The sequence below is a fragment of the Cervus canadensis genome, chromosome 20 (assembly GCF_019320065.1).
Source record: "Cervus canadensis isolate Bull #8, Minnesota chromosome 20, ASM1932006v1, whole genome shotgun sequence".
Lineage (NCBI taxonomy): Eukaryota > Metazoa > Chordata > Mammalia > Artiodactyla > Cervidae > Cervus > Cervus canadensis.
In genome coordinates this window covers 59,268,962-59,294,176 of record NC_057405.1, presented here as the reverse complement: position 1 = coordinate 59,294,176, position 25,215 = coordinate 59,268,962, and the positions used below count along the sequence as shown (strand labels likewise).

General features: G+C 42.1%; 1 protein-coding gene across 2 annotated transcripts in view; it reads right to left on the bottom strand.

Annotated features, from left to right (window-relative positions):
* SLC16A10 (solute carrier family 16 member 10) overlaps positions 1–24,621 on the bottom strand; it is a 114,811-nt gene extending 90,190 nt beyond the window's left edge. The window contains exon 1 of one of the 2 annotated variants that reach the window (XM_043439695.1): positions 24,087–24,621. In XM_043439695.1, coding sequence (XP_043295630.1) covers positions 24,087–24,423 — 337 coding nt within the window. In that variant the 5' untranslated portion in view covers positions 24,424–24,621. The remainder of the gene's footprint in view (positions 1–24,086) is intronic. The other variant, XM_043439696.1, reaches the window with a different exon arrangement.
* Between the last annotated feature and the right edge of the window lie 594 nt (positions 24,622–25,215).

Sequence of the window (25,215 nt, the reverse complement as noted above, 5' to 3'; positions counted from 1 at the left end):
TCATTCACTCAGTAAATACTTGCTGAAGAAAGAGACAGACTTAGAGAACAGACTTATGGTAGCCAGGGGGAAAGGGATAGTTAAGGAGTTTGGGGTGGGCGTGTACACACTGTTGTATTTAAAATGGATAACCACAAGGACCTACTGTATAGCACAGGGAAGTCTGCTCAATGTCATGTGGTAGCCTGCAGGGGAGGGGGTTTTGGGGAGAATGGATACATGTGTATGTTTGGCTGTCTCTTCTTTGTTCACCTGAAACTATCACAACATTGTTAATCGCCTATTCAGTTCAGTCGCTCAGGCGTGTCTGACTCTTTGTGAACCCATGAACTGCAGCACGCCAGACCTCCCTGTCCATCACCAACTCCCGGAGTCCACCCAAACCCATGTCCATTGAGTCGGTGACGCCATCCAACCATCTCATCCTCTGTCGTCCCCTTCTCCTCCTGCCTTCAATCTTTCCCAGCATCAGGGTCTTTTCAAATGAGTCAGCTCTTCACATCAGGTGGCCAAAGTGTTGGAGTTTCAGCTTCAACATCAGTCCTTCCAATGAACACCCAGGACTGATCTCCTTTAGGATGGAATGGCTGGATCTCCTTGCAGTCCAAGGGACTCTCAAGAGTCTTCTCCAACACCACAGTTCAAAAGCATCAATTCTTCAGCACTCAGCTTTCTTCACAGTCCAACTCTCACATCCATACATGACTACTGGTACCCCAATACAAAGTTAAAAGTTCAAAAAATAAATACTTGTTGAAGGCCAACCATGCAGGAGCAACAGAGCCAGAATGAGGGTGAAGCAAGCAAGGCATTTTCTCTGAGTACAAATGGGGCACCAAAACAGTCCCCAAGATAACTTCCTTGTTTATTAATTTATTTATTTTTGGCTCTGCGGGGGTCTTCGCCACTGCACTCAGGCTTTCTCTGGTTGCGACGAGCAGGGCCTGCTCTCCAGTCGAGATGCACAGGCTTCTCGTTGAGGTGGTTTTCCTTGTCACAGAGCACGGGCTCCAGAGCTCAGGCTCAGCAGTTGTGGGCACATGGGCTCTGGGGCCCCTCAGCATGTGGAATCTTCCCAGATCAGGGATCGAACCTGTGTCCTCTGCAATGGCCCTCGGATTCTTAACCACTGGGCCAGCAGTAGGGTCCTCATAGTAACTTTTTTTTTTAATTGGAATATTTTACTTTATTTATAATTAAAGGACAACTGTTTTACAGTATTGTGTTGGTTTCTACCAAACATCAACATGAATCAGCCATAGGTTTACCCATTAAACTCTCGTGCATTTTATTTCATATAAGGTAATAGAACCAAACAGTCCCCAACCATTTTATTTTCTTTCTTCAAAACATTCTGTCATCCATAAAATCCACATGCATTCTGGTATTTTAGAGCATTCTGCAACTAACGTTCCTGCTACCTGCTGACATATTTGAAGTGTGTTTGAACATAAATTATCGGAACATTCTTTCAACTCTGATTAACTCATTTTCTGTCAAGTTATCCTAATTAACCTACAGTCTTCAAGCTTTGGGATTACTGCTGCCAATTCTGTACAACCATTTGTTTAATGCATGGTCTGCTCCAATACCCTCCCAAGGTGAAACTGCAAATATAAACCCTTTTTAATTTTTACTCATTAACTAGACATTGGAATGTGCCATGCCGTGTAATCTGTATTAATGTGTGAATACAAGTTTTGCCTACTTCACATGAAGCATTCAGAAAGAACTTATTAAACTGTCTCAGTGAAGAAGGACTTTCATTTGTTCAAAAACTTCACTTAACACCTAGTATGTGCCAAGAACTGTGCTGGGCAGCACAGATATAACCGTAAACAAGGCAGACACAGATAGCCCCAGCTTTCATGGGCCTTACACTCTAGTAAAGAAGACAAACATTAACAAATAATTACAGTCAAATAGCGAGAAAGCTAATGTCTCAACTGGTGCCTGGCAGAGTACCTGCCAGGTTTAAGCTCAGTAAACGCTGTTATCAATACCTCAACCACAAATAGTCTACCCGGTAAAGTTTCTCTATGTTAAGTTTATACATCCAAGGGAAGAAGAGAGATGACAAAGTCGTGCTTCAGATTAAAACTGTGGTCTAGTGGTGGTGGGCCCAGAGCACTATGAATGTACTTAATGCAGCTGATGTGTACACTTAAAAACGGATAAAGGACTTCCCTGGTGGACAAGTGGTTAAGAATCCGCCTGCCAATGCAGGGGACATGGGTTCGATCCCTGGTTCAGGAAGATTCCACAGGCTGCGGAGCAACTAAGCCCGTGGAGCACAGCTACTGAGCCCGTGAGCTCTAGAGCCCATGCTCTGTAACGAGAGAAAACACCTCAGGAAGCCTGCGCATCACAGCTAGAGAGCAGCCCCCATTCACCGCAACTAGAGAAAGTCCATGGGCAGCAACGAAGACCGGCACAGCCAAAAATAAAAGTAAAAACAACTTTATCCATATTTCAATGGATAAAATGGTAGATTTTATGTTATATATATTTTACTACAATTAAAAAAAAACAGCATTTTAAAATCGTATTAGACTGATTAATCAGGTGAATCGGATTCAACATTTAAACAAAGACTCAGTACACGTTGAGTACTCTGGCCTCTCAGAATGGGGCATAAAAGCTGGAGAGAAGAGGAAGCCATATGCACACACAGCTGAAAGCAGATAGAAAATGTGAAACCGTTCGGCTTCGATTCTCTTCCAGCTTCACTGAATTCTTCAGTTCACCTGCTCTGCTGCCCCAGCCTGGAGAACACAGCTGAGGGGCGGGGCGGCGGGGAGCCACAACCTTAGATACGGGTTTCACTACAAATTCACAATTTCTAATTTTGGTTCAGTTCTCAGAACTGTTCTCAATCCTTTTCCTTATCGGTAATCAGTTCCCCCAATCTTTTTCGCTCTTAAATCTGCTGCTCAATCCCACAGGCCATACTTCACACACACGACTTCTCCTCAGAGGAAGCGCAGGTTGGTGACTGTCACCCACCCTACCTCCATTCGCTTCCGTTCTGACTTTCCTCTCTCTCCAGGTCCTGCAGAGATGGCACCTCGCAAATGCACGGCCCACCCCCACACCGCTGTGCTCTGGATTCCCCCATCTGAGACCTGCTCGTCAACTTATTCTATCAGCTAGCCACTTGGTAACTTTGACCTTCTCCCTCTCGACAGGTTCTTTCTCCTCAAGCTACTCCATGTTTTAAAAACTGCTATCCCTCCACCCCCCGACCCTAACTCTCTTCCAGCGACCACCCTATTTCTCCCCTCCCTCCTTTCTTGGCCTGAACCCCCACCCCTACCTCCCATTCACTGCTCCACAGACTAGAGTCAACCCCTGCTCCCTGCACATCCAGGCCAAGGAGTGTCTGCTAGCTGAAGTCATCAGTCATTTCCCACTGACTCATTTCAATGGACCTCCTTTAAAAAAAAAAAAAAGATAGAAAATCTCAGCCATATTTGACTCACTTGATTGGCAGTACCCCCACTCACCCAAAATCACCCAAGTGAAAAACCTGCCTTTCCAAAGTCCTTGTATGCTATTTCACCTCCTCATTCAGTCACACATAAATACATATAAACACACAAATACATAGTATTATCTTCCTGTTAAATTTTAAAATACAGATAAGCATATAAAATAAAAGTAAGTAAAATAAGATGCACAAGAGGCAAATACATATGTCCATACAAAGACTTGCACACAAATGTTTGTAGCAACTATTCAGAGCAGACATAACCTGAAAACAACCCAAATGTCCACCGATATGTGAATGGATACAGGCAAACAATGGAGTACTACCCAGCAATTAAAAGGACTGACCTTTTTATTGCTAGTACAGTCGTCCCTCAGTATGTGAGAGGAGTTGACTCCAGGACCCCAGCAGATACCAAAATCTACGGATGCTCAAGTCCCTTATATAAATAAAAAAGCATCTACATATAACCTATGCACATAGTCCTATATACATGCATTAAACCATCTCTAGGCTACAGCCCTGCAGGACCTTATGGGCCTTCCTGGGACAGACTCCTCCTGCATATCCTCTGCTTGAGCTCCTCTCTGGAGTGCATAGATAACAGCATCTGATGCACATCTCCTGAGTCGTTTTACAGATCTAAAACCACTACCAAACGGAAGGAGTTAACTACTTGATGACCATAAGCACATAGCCTCCAGATCTAACTGGATGGAGCCTGAGGAATGAAAATATTAACCCCTATGACCCCACCCTGTTAACCTCACCATCAACCAATCAGAGAGCTGATCACACACCCTGGGCCATCCCCCTTTCACCTAGCCTTTAAGAATGCTTTGCTGAAACCCACAGGGACTTCAGGTGCTTTGAGCACTAGCTCTCCTGGACTCCTTGCTCAGCAATAAATGATGCACTTCCCTTCACCATAGCCTAGTATCAGTACATTGGCTTCATGGCCTGAGGCGGGCAGACCCAATTTGGTCCAGTAACAGGTTATTTATAATACCTAATGTAAATGGTATGAAAATAGTTGCTGGCATGGGGCAAATTCCAGTTTTGTTTTTTGGAGCTTTCTGGAATTTTTTTTCTGAATATTTTTTATATGTGGTTGGTTGAACCCAGGATACCAAAACCAGGAATATGGAGGGCCAACAGCACAAGCAATAATACGGTTGAATCTCAAGAGCATCATGTTGAGTGAAAGCTAGACACAAACGAAAACACTGTGGGATTCCATTTATAGAAAATTTTAGAAAAATTGGACTACAGTGATGGAAAGCAGATCAATGGTTGTCAAAGGCAGAGGTGCAGGGGAAGACTGACAGAAAAGAGGCCTGCAGGAACATCCTGGGGTGATGGAAGGCTCTGTATCATAACTGCAGTGATGGTCACCTTACTGTCAGAACTCAAATTGTAGACTTAAAACTGGTGAATTTTACCACGTATAAATTACCCCTTAATCAGTTCAGCTCAGTTCAGTCGCTCAGTCGTGTCTGACTCTTTGCGACCCCATGAATCGCAGCACGCCAGGCCTCCCTGTCCACCACCAACTCCCAGAGTTTACTCAAACTCATGCCCCATCGAGTCGGTGATGCCATCCAGCCATCTCATCCTCTGTCGTCCCCTTCTCTCCTCCTGCCCCCAATCCCTCCCAGCATCAAGGTCTTTTCCAACAAGTCAACTCTTCGCATGAGATGGCCAAACTATTGGAGTTTCAGCTTCAGCATCAGTCCTTCCAATGAACACCCAGGACTGATCTCCTTTAGGATGGACTGGTTGGATCTCCTTGCAGTCCAAGGGACTCTCAAGAGTCTTCTCCAACACCATAGTTCAAAAGCATCAATGTTTCGGCACTCAGCTTTCTTCACAGTCCAACTCTCACATCCATACATGACCACTGGAAAAACCATAGCCTTACCCCTTAATACTGCCTTCTAAAAATTAAAGTGAGTCTTCTAAAATACACCCTAGTTAAAATCTCTGTGTCTACATTTATTTTCCATAGTCCTAATCCATATTTTAGTTCTATAGTAATTCAGTCCTATATAGAGCCCTGTGTTTCTTATGATAATACAAATCCTCTGACTGGAAACAATACACAGAATTGTTTTATTTCCAGAAAGCTTATTTGTTAGGCAACAATTTGTTACAATGTGTGTGAACTTTGTTATCAAAATGGTAGTATCTTGATCATGGTAAATAAGTAGTATGTCTCTGATTGCACCAGAATAGCAATTTCATGTACTCAGATAACAAGGTTCTTCGGGAACCTCTTAAATGAAGACCACAAACTCCAAAAGGTAAATACTGGCCTGCCTTTCAGACACTGTACCCACGTGGAAAACACAAAACAAGGACTTCCTCCTTAACCTTACTCCCTTGGGACTGAAATATCTACTTTTTTTATGCCCACCCCAACCCGAGTACCTAATATATATGATACTTTTATGTTGACTCCTTCAAAAAGTATTTAGTGCATAAATGGAATTGCTGTCACCAAAATACTCACTTTCTAAACAATCTATATTCAAACCAATTTTATAATGTTATCACAATTTCCCTAATCCTAGTAACCAGAAATATATACACAAGTTGAAAGCCTTAACCTGTTAAGGCAACCCTATTAATCCTCAGCTGGGGTAAGCCTATGAATGTCTACTTGAAAACCACAAGAACATGTATTAATATACATTCCCTGTGGTTCCACATAGTTTCCTGAGTTTCAGAATGATCATGCTATAATGCAAGGCAGAAAAGGTTGAAGGCAACTAATTTCCATTCATTTATTATTAGTCTTAGAAAAGCTGATTAACTATGACAGTTTTACTAACTCACTGACTTGCTTTCCAAAAAATTAAGGATACTTCCAGCTAAATACAGTAATTATTCAAAGATTAGTGGCCAGTGATTAATTTATCTTCTTAAGCGACCATAAATAATAGGGATTACATTGACTTGACATTTTTCCACAACCCATTCTCAGTTGCCACCAGACACCCAAAGTCATCATGATGAACTGGAGGAAGAAGACAAATTAATTGGATTAAGCATTACTTTCACCCGATTTTTTTTCCCAAAAAGAGTAACAGTCTGCCTTTTGCTTTAAGTGTCTCAATATTTGTTTCCTAATCAAAGCTACAAAAAATAACTACCACTAATTATACACCAACCCATTATAATTTGGTTAGCATACACATAACAAATGAACACTAAGTTACAGAAACCAGTGTATTTTGAAGTCAATACCAAAAAACATACACTGTTCTTTTGCAATTCCTAACCTTTGGCATTAGCAAATCTCTCTTGTGTGTTGGCATGAGACTTAAAAGACTATATGGCTTCTGTTTCTCAAACTCTGAGGAAAAAACACCTGACTTGGGGCTACCCTGGTGGTACAGTCGGCAAGAATCCAGTTGCCAATGCAGGGGTCATGGGTTCAATCCCTGATCCAGGAAGATCCTACATGCCACAAGCAACTAAAACCTCTGCATCAAAACTACTGGAGCCTTCGCTCTAGGGCCCGAGAGCTGTGACTACTGAAGCTCATGCTCCTAGAGCCTGTGCTCACAATGAGAGAAACCACAGCAATGAGAAGTCCACACACAGCAAAGAAGAGTAGCCCCCACTCGCTGCAACTCGAGAAAGCCCATGTGCAGCAACAAAGACCCAGCACAACCAAAACAAATAATTAATTAAAAAAAAAAAATACTTGAGTTGGCCTCCCTTTTACCTCCCCTCCCCATGATTACTGGATATCAAACTGACTTGTCAGCAGACCAGTACTTCAGTTCATGCCAGTAAGCATAACAGCAGGCAAGCAAGGTCAAAATACTGCCTTAAATCCTGACACATGCTTTAATACAGACCTTGTAAATGAAGTCAAAAGGTACTAAAGATGAAACAATTACTGGAAGGAAGGATGGGGGTAGGGGTGTCTTGGCTTACAAAACAGGCAGATACGGTCTTCTTGCACAACCATCAATTAATTCATCCACCCCCTGCTTTTACTGGTTCTTCCTCCAGGGTCACTGTACTTCCAGTACCTTCAGCTGGGATTCCATCACAAGAGAGCAATTCAGGACCTGAATTCTGAGAGATTACAGCACAGCACGTACGTCAACACACACGCCCACACACAGGGACTTAACCAACCTACTCAGTAACGAGAGTGTCTGACCTATCTCAAGTGTGTTGTGCATCCAAAGCATTTTGACATTATCTTACCTGAGTCTCACTGCTAGGCTGCGCGACAGGAAACCAAGGTAAAAAACAGACCAGCGTGTAGCCAGGCATTCTTTTCCCTAAAAGCAAACTAACTCCATTTCTGGCCAGCAAGCACCACAAGACATATCCTCCTTGCAATCAAACCTCAGACGTCTGACATGAACATGCCAAAGAAAAGTCCTGTTTTTTAAGAAACTGTATAATATATTCCACCCTAGTCCTAGTCAACAGAAAACTTAATTTCATTTATACTGCCTTTCCAGTAGCTTTCCTAGACAAATTTTTCAAAGAGTGAGCCTACACTGTTTTCATTATGAATTGTGAGAGAGGTAGCTGACTCAGTTCCTAGGCTCAGAAGGCTGATCTACAAGATAACACCTTCCTGTTGAACAAGTTTTCCACCACTATCAATACTTTACAATTAGAATTATATAATTTAATGGAAATGATTCTAAGCTACTCTCACCACAGGCTCTTGGTCTAGAACATCTGGAAAGTAAGCCTTAGAGACCAACTTAATTCACTGTATCGTTAATGTAGAAACAGCAAATGCCAATAGTCTCAGAAGACATGTAAAACTGAAGGCGAGGGAGAAACCAAGTCTTAGGACTAAGTTTTGAAAATACTTAAAACAATGATAATAAAGAATACAATCTGAACTTTCAAAAGCAGCAAGTCTTAAAGAAGTCTAAATGCTGAAAAGATTTTAAGGATGAAGTTCTGTTACTTTTAAATAAGATGATTTCAATGGAAACCAACTAAGCTACCTAGCAGCAGCCTCTGAGGCTTCTTGAGACAGAATTTCTAAGTTTCTATTATTATATCACATTCCTCTTAAAGACCAGGCTCTTTCCAAAGATCTCTGGCCTCAGCTTTGCTCTGAGGCTCCAGGTTCACATTTCCAGTTACCTGCTTGACATAATCCCCTGATGCCCTCTGGCATTTCACAATCATGTCTAACAACTTGAGGCAGCCTTTCCTTATCAACTCCTCCTCTGCATGCTCCTGGTCCTGTCAGTGGCATCACCTAGCACTGCCTGCACCATTTGTAGGGCCAAGTACAAAACAAAAACGTGGGGCTCCCAGCTCAAAATTCAGACCCAGTCCCCAGGCAAAGGCATCATCTCAGTTTCCATGACGCTGTCCACACCCAACACTTGCCAGACTTTCCTCGATCTGTCTTTTCAAGTGTCTCCCATCTACCCCTCCCTGCCTACTTCCATCACTGCGCTGGCTCCCAGCCAAGACCTTTGTAATTAATGTTCCTCTTTCTTTCTCTCAGAAACCCAGTCATGATTCTCAAGGCACACTTTTCAGAAATCCTTGGTATCTCCTCACTGCCTATTAAATCACATCAAAACTTCTTAACTCGGCACTCAAATCTTCCCCTCTGCATTCTTTCCAGGCCTGATCTTCTGGGGGCTTTCCTCTACAAATCCTGGGCTCCAGTCAAACCAAATTCTTTGTCATTTAAAGAGCCCAGTGTGTTGCTGAGTATAATGAACCTGGGTCCTGATCCCAGAGACTGAATTCAAATCCACCTTCAGTTGCCCATCTGAAACATGAGGCTCATAACACCAATTATCCCATAGGATCAATAAAGCAGTAAAAAACATACAGTAAGACAGTTACTATTAGTGTGTACCCATCCCAGGGATATCTTTTCTGCTAAATCTGCTGAAGAAAGTTACCAATCCTTTGAAGGTTTAACTCAAAAGCTACCTCCCAAATGCCTTCCCTGATCATCTCAGTCAGAAGTCACTTTGCCTTCCCCTAAAATCCAATACCGTGTTTATGCCACATTTAACATGGGTGGCATACTCTCTCCAAGTTACTGATATACATAGCATTTTGTCTTTCCTCATAACCTCCCAAGAGTATGGAATATGCCAAATTCCTTTCTGTTCCTTGCATGGCCCTAATATATAGTTTGTGCTCAAATGACTTTTACATCACTTTTAAAAATAAATCATTTTAAACATACACCCAAATTAATGAATTAAAGCTAATTCCATAGAATTGGCTGGGTCTGGAAGAGACTGAGGCACGGCTACAGCAGACGTGGAGAATGAGACAGGGCTGCTCGTGCAGACTTGAGCCTCTCAAGGACACCACGTCACCTAAAGAAGTCACTAAGTCCTCAGGGCCAAGCCTCCCGGATGGTTATCTCCATCCTCACTCCCACCCCCACAAAAGGCCTCGATCAACACCTAGGCTGGGCTTACAGCATGGAGGAAAGGGAACAAGGGCACGCCTCACCTGCCAAGGTGTGTGTCAGGTGAGAATCTAAGGACCAGGATAAGCTCAGGCCTTTCTAGTGTTCCCACCTGTGGTAAGAAAGCTTTAATATTTTCACTAGTACGTGTCCTCTTGTATTTCCAGATGCCATTTACTGCTTCTAAAGGGCTCAAAAACTGGGAAAATACACTGCCCCAAAAGCAAGGAAATATGACTTCAACTAATTTTTAAAAATACCATTAGCAATTATCAAAGTAGCAAATATTAATAAAAATGAAACCTAACATCGGTAGGGTTTTCAAGAAGTCAGTATACCGCTGGTGCACAGTAAATGGATTCAAATTCTCTAAAAGAAAGTTTGACAATGGGAGGGCATGGCAACTCACTCCAGTACTCTTGCCTGGAGAATACCCATGGACAGAGTCAATGGGGTCACAAAGAGTCGGACACGACTGAGCGACTAAGCAAAACAAACGTTATTATAAAATTGTTCTTGCCCTTTGAACACGTAATCTCACTTTTGGACATATATGCTATGGAAGCAATTCAAAAAAGGGGGAAAGAATTTGTTCAAAGATGTATATGGATATGCCATTTCCATTGCATAACACAGCCTGCACTTCAAACACCCAGCCCTTTAGGCTCAGCTGAGTAATCTAGGGTAGATCAGTATGATAGCCAAATGTCACATTTACTGAAAATATAAAGCAGGTTTCACTATCTGATAAAGAAAAATGTACCTTAAAAGGAATGTCCGCTGAGAAACAGAAAACAAAATACTCACATATAAATCTACAAATCCTTATTTCCAATTCTGAAATTCCAAACCCAAAGTTTTTTGTAAGATAGCATCAATACTCACTTGGAAGTAAAACAGGACCTGAATTGACATGAAGCTACTATGGTCTCTATTTGTCCCAATTACTCCGAACAGTCACACATTTGTTGCAAAAACATCTATTAGATTACAGGGTGCTGCCTCAGACTCCCAGAGGGGGAGAGAGGCGTTTTTTAAAAAAAAAAAAAAAAAGTGTATGAACCTGGTTATTTTTTTTAAATCCAAAAAATTCTGACCCCAAAACACATACGGCCCCAAGAGTTCCAGATAAGAGATTGTGGCTCCGGACTAATGACATCAGTTGTAAATTTAAAGAGTTCAGGTTTGGTATTCCTTGATTTTGTTGAAAAAAGTGTTTGAAAGGAGTGCATTTTCTCAGGAAGATTCCTTATAGTGCTATATCTGCAGAAGTGTATGAAAAGACAAACCATATCCCTCTCCAAATAATTACAACTTCCAACCAATCAAACTGAACTCATCATAATTTCTTTTTGCTTAGATTCAAGAAGATTTCACAACATTTCTGGAAAAGGGTCAGTCTTCTGTTCTACTGAGCATCACTTACAGACACAAGTTTGTTGAATGAAATGATAAACACATATTTTATAAAGAACACTGAGCTAAAATTTAAGTCATTTAAAAGCATTACTTTAAAGCTTTTAGTTTAAATAATCATTTAATAGGTAACCATTTTTTCCAAGGTTTTTTTTTTTTTTTTCCTGAAGGCAACACATGTGTCTTTGAGACTTTTTTTCTGGTGGCCAGCAACAAAATGTGGGGAAATGCTCTATTTGCCTTTGCCCCCATATAAGCAGCCTGTGTACCAGATGTACATAAGAACCACCAAACAAGAGGATTTTAGATTAGTAATTATATAATATTCTGGATACAATTACGCATATAAACACAAACATTCATCTATTATATCTTCTGACCCTCCGAGTCCCTCTACACCCCCCCCCAAAAAAAAGAGACACATTAGTAAGAAATCCATGTGCCATGTCTATGTGGGGCTCAGGTGTGATTAGCACTAATCACATAATCTAGCTCTTAGCAACTGTCCATCTGACATTAAATACATCCATTTTGATCCAAAACAAAATGTGGTCAAATAATGTTGTTGTTTAGTCGCTCAGTCGTATCTGACTCCTTACGACCCCATGGACTGTAGCCCGCCAGGCTCCTCTGTCCATGGGATTTTCCAGACAAGAATACTGGAGTGGATTCCCATTTCCTTGATGTGATTTAAAATCAGTTCTCAAAAAAAAATAAATAAATAAAAAATAAAATCAGTTCTCTTGGACTTATCTGGTGGTCCAATGGTTAAGACTCTGAGCTTCCAATGCAGGAGGCATGGGTTTGATACCTGGTCAGGGAACAAAGATACCCCAGACTGCAGGGCGTAACCAAAAAAAAAAAAAAAAACACCTTTCCTCCTAATCTGTTCATATACAATTAACAAAAGATTTTCATTATAAAAATAAAATCAGTTCCTTGGAGGAATCAACCTGCCTGACTTCAGGCTCTACTACAAAGCCACAGTCATCAAGACAGTATGGTACTGGCACAAAGACAGAAATATAGATCAATGGAACAGAATAGAAAGCCCAGAGATAAATCCATGTACCTATGGACACCTTATCTTCAACAAAGGAGGCAAGAATATACAATGGAAAAAAGACAACCTCTTTAACAAGTGGTGCTGGGAAAACTGGTCAACCACTTGTAAAAGAATGAAACTAAACACTTTCTAACACCATACACAAAAATAAACTCAAAATGGATTAAAGATCTAAATGTAAGACCAGAAACTACAAAACTCCTAGAGGAGAACATAGGCAAAACACTCTCTGACATAAATCACAGCACCCTCCTCCCAGAATATTGGAAATAAAAGCAAAAATAAACAAATGGGACCTAATTAAACTAAAAAGCTTTTGCACAACAAAGGAAACTATAAGCAAGGTGAAAACACAGCACTGTTCATAATAGCCAGGACATGGAAGCAACCTAGGTGCCCGTCAGCAGACGAATGGATAAGAAAGCTATGGTACATATACACAATGGAATATTACTCAGCCATTAAAAATAATATATTTGAATCAGTTCTAATGAGATGGATAAAACTGGAGCCCATTATACAGAGTGAACTAAGCCAGAAAGATAAACACCAATACAGTATACTAACACATATATATGGAATTTAGGAAGATGGTAACAATAACCCTATATGCAAGACAGAAAAAGAGACACACATGTATTGAACAGACTTTTGGACTCTGTGGGAGAAGGCGAGGGTGGGATGATCTGAGAGAACAGCATCGAAACATGTATATTATCAAGTGTGAAACAGATCGACAGTCCAGGATGGATGCATGAGACAAGTGCTAGGGGCTGGTACACTTGGGATGACCCAGACAGATGAGATAGAGAGGGAGGTGGGAGGGGGGTTCAGGATGGGGAACACATGTAAATCCATGGCTGATTCATGTCAATGTATGGCAAAAACCACTACAATATTATAAAGTAATTAGCTTACAACTAATAAAAATAAATGAAAAAAAAATCAGTTCCATTTATCAGTTCTAGACTATTTCAAAATTAACATTTTTCTCTTGAGAAGAAAGAGACAAAACCTAACAATTACAATGAAAACTCCATATATTTATCATTTATTCCTATAAAACCACTTAATCTTAGGGCAAGTTTACTATTACAGTCATTAAAGTTAATATTCCAATGCTAATAGTTATTTTTAATATTAATATTTTTACTATTATAAAAGCAACACTTGTTCAACAAAGCAAAACTAAAAGCTACAGGTAAAACAGAAAGAAACCTAAAAGTCTGGCAGCAGGAGATAACTTCGGAGTTGGGGAATTGCTGCCAAAGTTAAAGTATTACACTACTATAGAACAACAATGGCAACTTTCTGCCCCCATCTGCGCTAAAACATCAATTAACTTTGTGGAATGCTGTTGTTTAAACAACCATTGACAAATGTGAATCCTTTGAGATGCTGCCATTTGAAATTGGAACGTAAACTCAAAACTAATAAAAAGGATAATTAAACAAGATGAAAAGGTTTTCACTATTAAAACCAGCACCAGACTAACTCACTTGACTCTGGCATTAATCCCTATCTACCCAGAAAAGTCAATAAATACATCTGTTGAATGAGTAGTGGTTGTCTACTCTCAAACATATTTCAGAACTGGTTTTTGGATCGAGTCTAAGTTGGTCACAAGACTAACTAAATTTTTTACTTTCTTAACACATGCTGAGCACTGTTGATACAATTTACTCCTCAGCCAAAAAAAAATGGGTAACAGCTGAACCACAGATCAATGCACCTTTCCCTCAGTTTTATACACTAATTTAACCACTGACCTTTCATTTGGATTTAACTAATGATAGAAAAGCATGCCTTGAACTCAATTCAAAACTCCAGTTACTGATTCTCAATTTGGGGGGCTGCAGGAGCAAGGCAGACTGGTTCCCCCTTACTAAGAGCAGATCTAAGAGGCACACTTACTTTCAAAAAGCATATTCACTATTATAACTTTGTCTTTAAAAACAAACAGACAAACAAAAAAGAATCCTAGGGAATTCCCTGGCAGTCCAGTGGTTAGGACTGGGCACTTTCACAGAGCTGGCCCAGGAACTAAGATCCTGCATGCCTCGAGGTGCAACTCAAAAAAAAAAGAATCCTAATTATAATAATGCCAGTAAAAGTAATGTGACAAAATCTTAGCTGGTGGAAAAACACAGAGCATGGCTTTATCTTCTGGGTATTAGAGAATATCTCAAAAGGTAAAATACCCTTGGAGGTGTGTATCAAAATTTTCAAGGGCTATTAGAAGACTTTAACATTTGGGAACAAAAGGGTTAGAAACACTGCTTTAGTCCACATAAATTATTCGAAATATTTATTTCATCTGTTTCCCCATAATTAAAAATTAGTGAAATGCAATAGCCAAGAAATGGAAATAATCTATCAGTAAATATCCCTGACAGATAAATGGATAATGGAGATGTGGTACATAAATATAATGGAGTACTACTCAACCATTAAAAAGAATGAAATAATGCCGTTTGCAGCAACATGGACACAACCAGAGATTATCATACTAAGCAACATAAGTCAGAATGAGAAAGACAAATGCCGTGTGATATCACTCACATGTGGAATCTAAAATATGACACAAATGAGCCCATCTATGCTGAAGCTCCGATACCTGATGTGAAGAGCTGACTCATTAGAAAAGACCCTGATGCTAGGAAAGATGGAAGGCAGGAGAAGGGGACGATAGATGATGAGACGGCTGATGGCATCACCAACTCAACGGACATGAATTCGAGCAGGCTCCAGCAGACGGTGAAGGACAGGGAGGTCTGGCGTGCTGCAGTCCATGGGGTCGCAAAGAGTCGGACACGACTAAATGACTAAACAACAACGATATGAAACAAGAAACACGGACAAAAAGAATAGACTGGTGGTTGCCAAGGGGGAGGGGGCTGAAGGAGGGGTGGAGTGAAAGGCTGACGTGAGCAGATGTAAGCTTTTATATACAGAATGAAAAAACAGCAAAGTCCTATACAACACAGCAAACGATATTCAATACCCTATGAGAAACCACAATGAAAAAGAATACTTTATATAAATATATAATGGAATCACTGGGTTACACAGCAGTAATTAACACAACATTGTAAATCAACTATACTTCAATTTCTTTTTTTCATTAGTGAAATGAAAAAAAGACTTCCGAATAAGGCAAGCCACCTCCTCAGGTCCCTAGCTCTAGTTCCTACGTGTAATGTGGGATGTAGGCATTTTGCTGCTAATAAAGATGGCTTAGCTAAGAAGGTTGCTCGCACACATGTGGTACAGAGATGACTAACAGCACTGCTGTCCTCCATTAACCCAGTCCTGGGCGGTGCTGCTGCACAGTTCCCAGGAGGGCTGGAGTTGCTCCTTCTAAAACACTGCCAATAAAAACACCCACAGTTCCTGCCTGGGTGGCAACCGGCTAGGTGGGTGCTCAGAGCTGGGGTGAGCCAACTGTTGAGCAGGGTCTGGGGTTTAGCTTGCTTTCGTTAAGGTTTATTTGTTTCACTTCAAAATGAGACCAGATCTCTAGCTGGGTTATGATAATTCTAAATGGGATGGATTGGACGACTTCACAGGATTTCTGGTAGCCTGGATAGGAAACACTATACAGGTTCTAGAGAACATTTAGGTAAATACGCAGAAAATAGTTTCAAGGGGATAAAAGGCCAGGATTCCACAACTCGAGACAACTTTAACAGAAGGACACATTTTTGTCCGGCTAAAAAGATGCTCTTAAATTCAACTTAATGAATATAAATACTGATATCATGTGGCCCAACCTTAAACTGTGCAAGTTGTGACTTTATTATCTATAAATGAGGTAACAACAGACTACAAGGCTACTCTAAAAAATAAAATCAAGTAGTGTATACGAAAACCCTTCCTTTATGGTAAAGGACTACACAAATTATCACTTGAACAAATATGGGTTATTTTAAACAGAATACTAGATTAGGATGGGTTGGAATTAGGTTCTCTGTCTTCCACTCTAAGCTGAATTCATAATTCACGTGAATTCATGCTACCCCCAAAACATTCCATGTGCATCAAAAACAAAACAACAGTTGCAAAAAAGCATTTTTTATCCCACAGCTGTGATCAAAGAAATAAAACAGCCAAGCCATTTCATCAAAACCTTATAAGGACCAACAACCACACGAAAGAGAGGAAGTGGCACACACAGAGGCAAAGAAGCAAGACAGATGGGGAAAATGCAAGACCTCCTCCGTCTAGACGGGAGTATAAAACCCAAGAAGGGAGTGTCTTCCCTGGTGGTCCAGTGGTTAGGACTCAGTGCTCCCATTGCAGGGGGTCTGGAACCGATCCCTGGTCGGGGAACTAAGATCCCACATGCTAGGCAAGAAGGGAGAGCAGTGAGAAGCAAGGCTACAGGGTTAGGCAAGGGCCAGTGCTCAAACGATTCTGGTTTTCCCAGGATTAATGGGTATCACTGATGGCTTTTAAACAGAAAAATGATACAGTCTAATGTTCTAGAAAAATCACTCATGTGTCTAAACTGAGGTCCAGTAGACCCGTTAATGGGTTATGACAGTAATTGAGGCCAAAAGTAATGAAGGCACAAATTAATGCACGGCACTAAAGGATAAGATGGGGATTGACTTATGAGGCATTAAGGAGGTAAACACAAAAGGACCTTGTCTGATTTCACAAAATTGGAAAGAGAAGAAATAAGAAACTAAGATGGAGTCCAGGTGTTTGACGTGAGCAACCAGAGGTGTTATACACTAAGAGAATTCAGAAGCAAGGCTACATCTACCCACAGGTGACCTGTTGTTTTTGATGGACGTGAAAACACTATGTGGGGTGGCTAAAAAATGAGTTCATTTGAGTATGATATACTTGGGGCTTCCTGGTGGCTCAGTGGTAAAGAATCCACCTGCCAAGGCAAGAGACTTGGGGTCCAATCCCTGGGTCAGGAAGATCCCTTGGAGAAGGAAATGGCAACTCACTCCCGTAATTCTTGCCTGGGAAATCCCATGGACAGAGAGCCTGGCAGGCTGCAGTCCATGGGGTTGCAAAAGAGTTGGTCACAACTTAACAACTAAACAACAATATTCCTGTGCATCCAAATGGAATTTTCCAGAAATAGGTAACATGGGTCTTGAACACAAACAAATTTGGAAATAACAACCCCAAGATAGTGGTTTGAGCCACAGGGCATACAAGACACCCAGGGAAGGCAGGGAAAGTGAAGCGGGTAGATGGCCTTGGACTGTCTCAAGGAACTGCAACATGGATTCAATAAGAACCATATAAAATGATATAACAAATCACATCAAGAATACAGCATACAATTCCTTATAAAAGACACCTCAAAATCTCTCCTGAAATAATCCCTACCCTATTTCTAGTTGAGTTGGTTCTTTTGGCAGTTAATTCTACTGATAAAAATCCCATGATAAAACACCACAGGAATACTCATATTGTTGTACTTCAGCAGAATTCACTACACACTATTTACACTTTTCATGTTTTACACTTTTATGCTAAGGGCTTTATTTTGGTGGAAAAACCTGTCTGCATAACCAACCATTTCTGTGTTATAGGAAAGTTTCTAAATTCAGAAACATTCTGGAAATGGAGTATGAAATGCTCATACCAAGCTCATTTCTTTCCAAAATTCTTAACTATTTTTGTGGTCTAACAACTTATTTTAACAGGCAGTTTAGATTAATTCATGGAATATAAAGTTAAATGTTTTAAGATGGAAAAGAATGAAGCAAATTCAAGCCTCATAACATCTGCCATAAGAGAGTTTTCTTGGCTTTTCAACCTCTCTTTGAATGCAATTAAGAGTCAGGCATTTTCCTTACAGTGAAACATGTGTACAGTATGGAACCATGAATCAGATCATTTGTTCACTGTAACCATCTTAACAAAGTACCACTACTAAAAAACTTTCCTATAACACAGAAATGGTTAGTTATGCAGACAGGTTTTTCCACCAAAAACAAAGTCCTTAGCATAAAAACCAGACATAGAAATTCAGTTCTGAACTATAGCCAAAACCTCCTATAAGTTCAGGTATAGCACACAACTGCAGTATGTATTTAAATATCAGCATAATATCAGTATGTAAATGCAAAAACTTAAAAAAAAAAAAAGAAACCTTTAGGAAAAACTGACTGACTTAAAAATTTCAGAGGTGCCAGTAAGAGTATGTTGAGGACTTCCCTGGTGGCACAGTGGATAAAAATCTGCCTGCCAATGCGCAGGGCACACGGGTGTGATCCCTGGTCCAGGAAGATTCCACATGCTGCAACTACTGAAGCCCGTGAGCCCTAGGGCCTGCGCTCCGCAGCAAGACAAGCCACCACAAGGAGAAGACCTCGTATCACAGCAAAGAGTAGCCCCCGCCTGCCACAACTAGAAAAGCCTGCACCAAAGCCACGCCAAAACCACAGAGACCCAGGGCAGTCAAAAACAAATAAATGAATAAAGACAAAAAAAAAAAAAAAAGACTATGTTGAGAGGTGTTGCAAGATGCATCCATCCCTCAACGCTACTAAAAATCCTACTTTGTGATTACGACTATCTAAAGAGCAATCTCCTTCCATACGGGGAAGGTAGAGTTGTATTAAAGATGATAACCAAAGACCTTTTTGATAGCCCATTTTCCTTTAAAACTACTGAATTTTTTTAATACCTTGATTTGTACTTGGAATATCCAAAAGAAGACGATAATGTGCAGCGTTTCCCAAACTTATTTAACCACAGGCCTCTATGTTAAAGAACGGCTATTAAAGAACACATTCTCGGAATTATTGCAAATAGTAGGGGTCTTCTTGATTCAGCCTCTGGAGCAGAGTGACGTAATTTCTTCAAAAGAATATCATTAGTGACCTTAAATACTGATTCTGAAAACATACTTGTTTTAAACAGATGTTTTTAAATATGAACATACCACTAAAGTAGTTTTTCTTTTTCCAAGAAGAAAGCAGGTAAGTAAACTAGACTAATACCCTAGTAAGATCCCAGAGAGTGTCCACAGCACTAAAAGAACCCTAGAATCTTTTTCAGTTTCATGAAAAAACTAAAAATAGGTTTTCCAATAATTATAGTTTCTAAATTGTAAGTTGTAATTTCTAAGGGAAAACAATGTTCCAGTTAACTGTAGTTATCTGCTTCAGTTTTCCCAAAAGTGTCTGATTCCCACCCACCTGGGCAAGAAGCAGGCACATATGAACAGATTAAAAACTTAGTTGAAGAGAGAGAACTGAAGCTCAGCTTGCTCCCTCCGATGGACCTTTCTAACACAGCAGTAAGTGCAAGGCGTATCTCTGAGGGCCATGTCATCAGCAGCCAGGAAAACGTAACGGGGCTGTGATGCACCCCACCGGAGTTCAGCTTTCTTCCCCTTTCCAAAGTCTTAATTTCACTGCCACAGGGAAAAAGGCCATCAAATGTTTTTCCCAGCCTCCTCCATTCGTGGGAATTTCCTTAGACTTTCAGCCTCTTAATCTCCCTAAGCCTGTGTCCTGGTATATTGCAAAGAGAAATACTCTATTTACTTTTGTATCCCACAGCAGATCAAAAGCTCCTTGGGGACAGCTGACCTTGTCTCTCTCAATTACCTCCTTCTATGCCCAGCACACAGGGTGTCAAATACTGGGTAAACATTTGTAGAATGAATGAGGAGTAACATTAAGATGTGTAAACTCACTTATATCTTAGTATGAATGAATTTCTCCATGTCTGTTCCTGAGAAATTGTGGGAGGATCATCAGTGGCACAGAAAGAGATAAGAGAGCCTTGAAGAGCAGAAGTAAAGCCTGAGGAAGTCTCTCCTTCACTTAACATCTGGAAATACTGTCCTGCTATGGATCAGTCTAAAGGAGTCTGGTTCTTCACAGGAAACTCCAGACTCTGGCTTGAACACCATAACAAATTATCTTGCTTTCCCATGAATATCTCCCTATCCTTCAAAAATCTTTTTTTTTTTTTTTTAATTTTGGCCGCACCCCTCAACTTGCAGGATCTCAGTTCCCCAACCAGGGATTGAACCTGAAGCCACTGCAGTGAAAGCACTGAATCCTAATCACTAGATCACCAGGGAACTCCCAAGAATCTATTTCAATGAGACATTAACAACTGGCAATTGCTTACTGACAGACAAGTGAGATCAAGAAACAGGGATCCTGATCTTTCAGACTTCTTTTTTAACTCCAGAATTCCTATATAGTTATCAATTTCTAAAACTTGAATTAATCAAACATAAAGAACGGCGCATTACCAGAATGTTATCCAACCCATGTAATATGATCAGTCATTAAAAACCTAGCTTCTGGAGTCAGATAAACCTGAGGTTGAACCCTGGGCTCCACTGCTTACTTAATCTCCATAAGCCTGACTTTCCACATCAGAAAAGGAAGATTAAATAAAGCCTATCTGATGCAGTCACACTAAGGTTTAAAACAGGAAAGCATGGAACGTGCTTAGCACTGGGCCTGGCACATGGGAGGTTCTCAAGCAATACGAACCATTGTTTGGAAACCGAGGTTCCCATTCCACCACCACCTCCATGGGCACCCTTGAGCTTTTAACTATGAAGCAGCTAATGAGCACGTGGAGACAGAATGAACTGACCTCTTAATGCCGGAATTATCAATCATGAACAAGGTAATAGAAAATGAACCAAAACTTTGAAAAATTAAGTCTTAAATAATTCCAGATTATGTTTTACATTGTACCTGAAACTAGCGTACATTTGATCACAGAAGACTCAGCATTAGAATATCAAAACAAAAAACCTGAAGAGTCAAACTTCAAAGCAAGCATTCTCAAACCCTTCAGTACCTGTTTTTGATACAGACTTTACATGAAACACCTGTACGTATGTGTGTGAGAGAGAGCGCATGAGCAGAGGGAGATGGACATGGACACGGGGAAGAAGAGGAGGGAGGAAGGAAGCAAAAGAGACACTAAATGAGGGAAGAGACAGAGAAAAGGAAAAGGGAGGGACAGACAGAAAGTGGGGGGGAAGAGAGAAAGAAAGAGAAAGGAGGGAGAGCTGGCAGAAGGGAGGGAAAAAAGGAGGGAAAGGCAGAAAGGCGAGGGGGGGGGGCCCGGAATCTAAACATTAATTGGCTTAAAGGCTATCCAGTCTCCATTTTTTCACCGAAGAGGTGACCTCAGACCTTAAAGTTTATCTGCTGTACATGTTTCACGTATCAACCAACTACAAGTACAGGCCACCTCGCTGGGGTGCTCCACGGGGCCCCTCTGCAGGAATTAGATAGAGCACCCAGAGCGCAGGCCGGTTCTCAGTCAGCACTGACCCTGCGCTGCGCCCCTTGGTGCGAGGCTACAACCAACCACATGCGGCAGTCAGGCAGGCAAAGTCTTCACTACTCAATGTGCACACCTGTGTACCTGTTTGTGGAGTACACACCCACACATACACAAACAAGCCTGAAAAGCCGTCAAGGCTGAGTAAATGAAGATATTCATCAAAACTGAAAATGCAGAGTTTCCAAAAAGTTGAAGAGAATGGGTCCCTGTGGCCTCCCTACCCCTCAGCTACCCAGAATTGGGCTATCATTGTCACTGGGAATCTTTGGGACCAAAGAGAGAGAGGCTTCGACATCACAAAACTCTGAATTGCTGATGAAGCTATGGTCTCTCCAGCAACTGCTCGCTCGCTTGCTCATTCACTCGCTCGCTCTCAAAAAAAAAAGTTAGAAAGAAGAAAAAAATAAGACATTTCACAAACAATGGATCTACTCACCTGAGTTTGCAAAACCTGTGGTAAACAAATGAGTATTTTGTTTTGGTGTTCTGACTGCAATAAAAGTGTAATCAATCCCAGGCAAGAATATACTAAATTCTGAAAGAACTAGTCGTAAAATGTTGACTCTGAATTCTGCCTGAGTGCACTTTTCTCTCCCAGATGCTGGCTACCCATAGAGAAAATCCAGTTATTTTTGTTTACTACTGCATATGCATATCTATCCTGCCAAGCAAGTACATGATATTATATTTTGAACACTTCTGTACCTAGCTCTGTCACCTGAAGAACACAAGAGCTTCAAAAGCTCTTTAAGGAACAGAAACTCCAGGTTAAATATGATACCTGATTCACATGTGCAAGGAGACAATGTACAAGAATATGCATGGCAGCATTGTCTATAGTAATTTTGAAAGTAACCTAAATGTTTATTAAAGAAAGAATGCATATAAAGTATAATACCTTCATACAATGGAAAACTAGGCATTAAAATGTAAGGAATTTAAGTTACCAGCTCATACTGAGAAGTTATGGGGATAAACTGCAAACAACACAAAGAAGAAAAGCTGCAGAACAACAGTATAATACTCTTTAATATCAGTCTTTAAAACTCCCAACATTACCTCTCCCTTAGAATTTGCCATAACAGACTAGCATATTTTTTTTGTATGCACACTAAAGAGCTAAGGAAAACACACTCTAAAAATAATTGAAAATTAAAGTTAAAAAAAAAGGACCATATATGTCGCTGTTGTTTAGTCACTAACTCATGGTTGCCTCCTGTGGACTGTAGCCCACCAGGCTTCTCTCTCTGTCCATAGGATTTCCCAGGCAAGAATACTGGAGTGGGTTGCCATTTCCTTCTCCAGCGGATCTTCCCAACCCAGCGATGGAACCCAGGTCTCCTGCATTGGCCTGTGGGTTCTTTACCACTGAGCCACCTGGGAAGCCCTCATTAACCACATAGAGTTGCCCAAATGGCAAGGAGCGAGCATGTTTTACTAATGAAAATCACTTGGCCCTTTAAATAAGATATGTTTCATCACCATTCTGGACTCATTAAAACACTTGATTTCAACAAGCTTCACTTTTCTCGTCTAAAAGGGGTTAATAACGCCTGCCTCGCAGGATGACATGAAATAATGCATGTAAAAGAGTTATACAGAAGGTCTTGGACTTGGTAGATCAGGTAATAATCATTTACAGGAGAAAAAAAATGTTGAGTCTGCACCTTTTTCATCTAATTTGGTATATGATTAAAAATGACAGAGAATACAACAGAAAGGGCAACCCTTCACCTTCCTCTTCCCGGTCCCTGATCTGGCCGCCTCCTATGCTTTCTATATTTAGCAGAGTGACACCCCCCTTCCCCCACCCAAAAAAAAAAAAAAAAAAAAAACCCAGCACGAAACCGTGTTTCCTTCAGGGCTCCCTTCAGAACTCCGGAGTCCTTGCAATACAGATCTTTCATCTCGCCAACTCCGCCTTCCCCCAACACACAGAGTCCTCTGCGGCGCCGGGGGCAGAAGAACAAAAACCCAACCGTCACGGTCACGAAAGAGATTGTAAAAATAACGGAGCGGTGTAACTAACTGGCTTTGGAAGGGTCTGTTTGTTTTCAAAAATTAAGAGAAAGTCTACCAGAGACTCAGCCTCTATCCTGCAGAAGGGGAAGCAGGAAGATCTAGGCAAATAAGTTTTGTGACTTGTATCCAAATACAGTCCATACATCTGGATTCAACACAAAGAGAGGCGCACGGAGGCCCCGGGAGCCGCAGGCTGCTTTTGCAATTGGACAGACCCACCCCTCACACCCTCCACACACAGGCACCCGCAGGGGCGCACCAGGCGGCGCAGAAGCTCGCGCCACACGCGGGATGCATCCCGCGCCCATCCCCCGGGGCTGGCCGCGGCGGGCGCTGTGCCTCACCTGTCTTGAAGACCATATTGTCATCGTCCTTGGACCCGAAGGTGTTCAGCATGGACACGAAGAGCAACCCGCAGGAGTTCTGGATGCCGAACACCGACCCGTTGCACCACATGGCTGCTAGCATCACCAACCAACCCCAGCCGCCCTCAGGGGGTTCAAGGGGCTCGGCGCCCACCGACCCACCCAGCTCTACTTCCACCTTCTCGGCCGCCGCCGCCTCCGGGCCGTCTAAGGGTCCCGCGCCGGGCAGCGGAGCGGCCCCCGGAGGCGCGGAGCCCAGCGGCTGCGCCTCGCTTGTCCCCCGCGCGGCGGCGGGCTCCTCCTGGGAGGGCACCATGGCCCGGAGCGGCCCCCTCGGGCGCCGGGGAGCGCAAGGGGCGCGAGTTCCCGGCGGGCTCGCGGAGGAGCCGCCGAGTTGGGCTGGCGGGCTAGCGAGGCCGAGGCGAAGGTGGTGGAGCCCCCCGTGGGCGGGCGGCGGGCCCACACTCGAACCTCCGGGTCCACAGCCCCGCACCCGGACTCAGCAGGAGGCCGGACCGCCAGCTCTTAAAGACGCCCCCCCCGCCCCACCTCCTGGGGGCGTGGTCGGCGGCGGGACCTGCCCCGGAATCTCCTGGTGATTGGGCTTCGGGAGAACGCGGGGGGCCCACCCCCACCCCTCCTCCCGCGGCGCGCGACCCAGGTGCCTGCGGCTGGCGATGTCTGCGCGCGCGCCTGCCGCCGGGCCTCCTCCTCTCCAGCGGGGGTCACAGATGTGTAGGTCACTCCGCCAGAAAGTGTTAACGGAAGGGGCACGTCTGCTCCTCGGTGCAGGCTACATTGGGTCATCGGGACCACAGAGTGGGACCTTCTTTAGCCTCAGTCCGCTGACAGCCTCACCACCAAACATTGTCCCTTTGTTTCTTTTTGTTGTTGTTGTTTTCTGGCGTTCACCTCTAATTACGAATTATAATACATAAGATATGTTATGCCAACTGCTGACTTAAAAGGGGAGTCAGAAAGATCAGAGGCCCTATTTAATTTCTCCTACATTCATATGTGATTTCCTATGAATACTTGGCATATTGAACAGGCTCATTTTGGAAGACACAGACTGTTATATCAAAGTCTTCCAGTAACAAACGTTTTT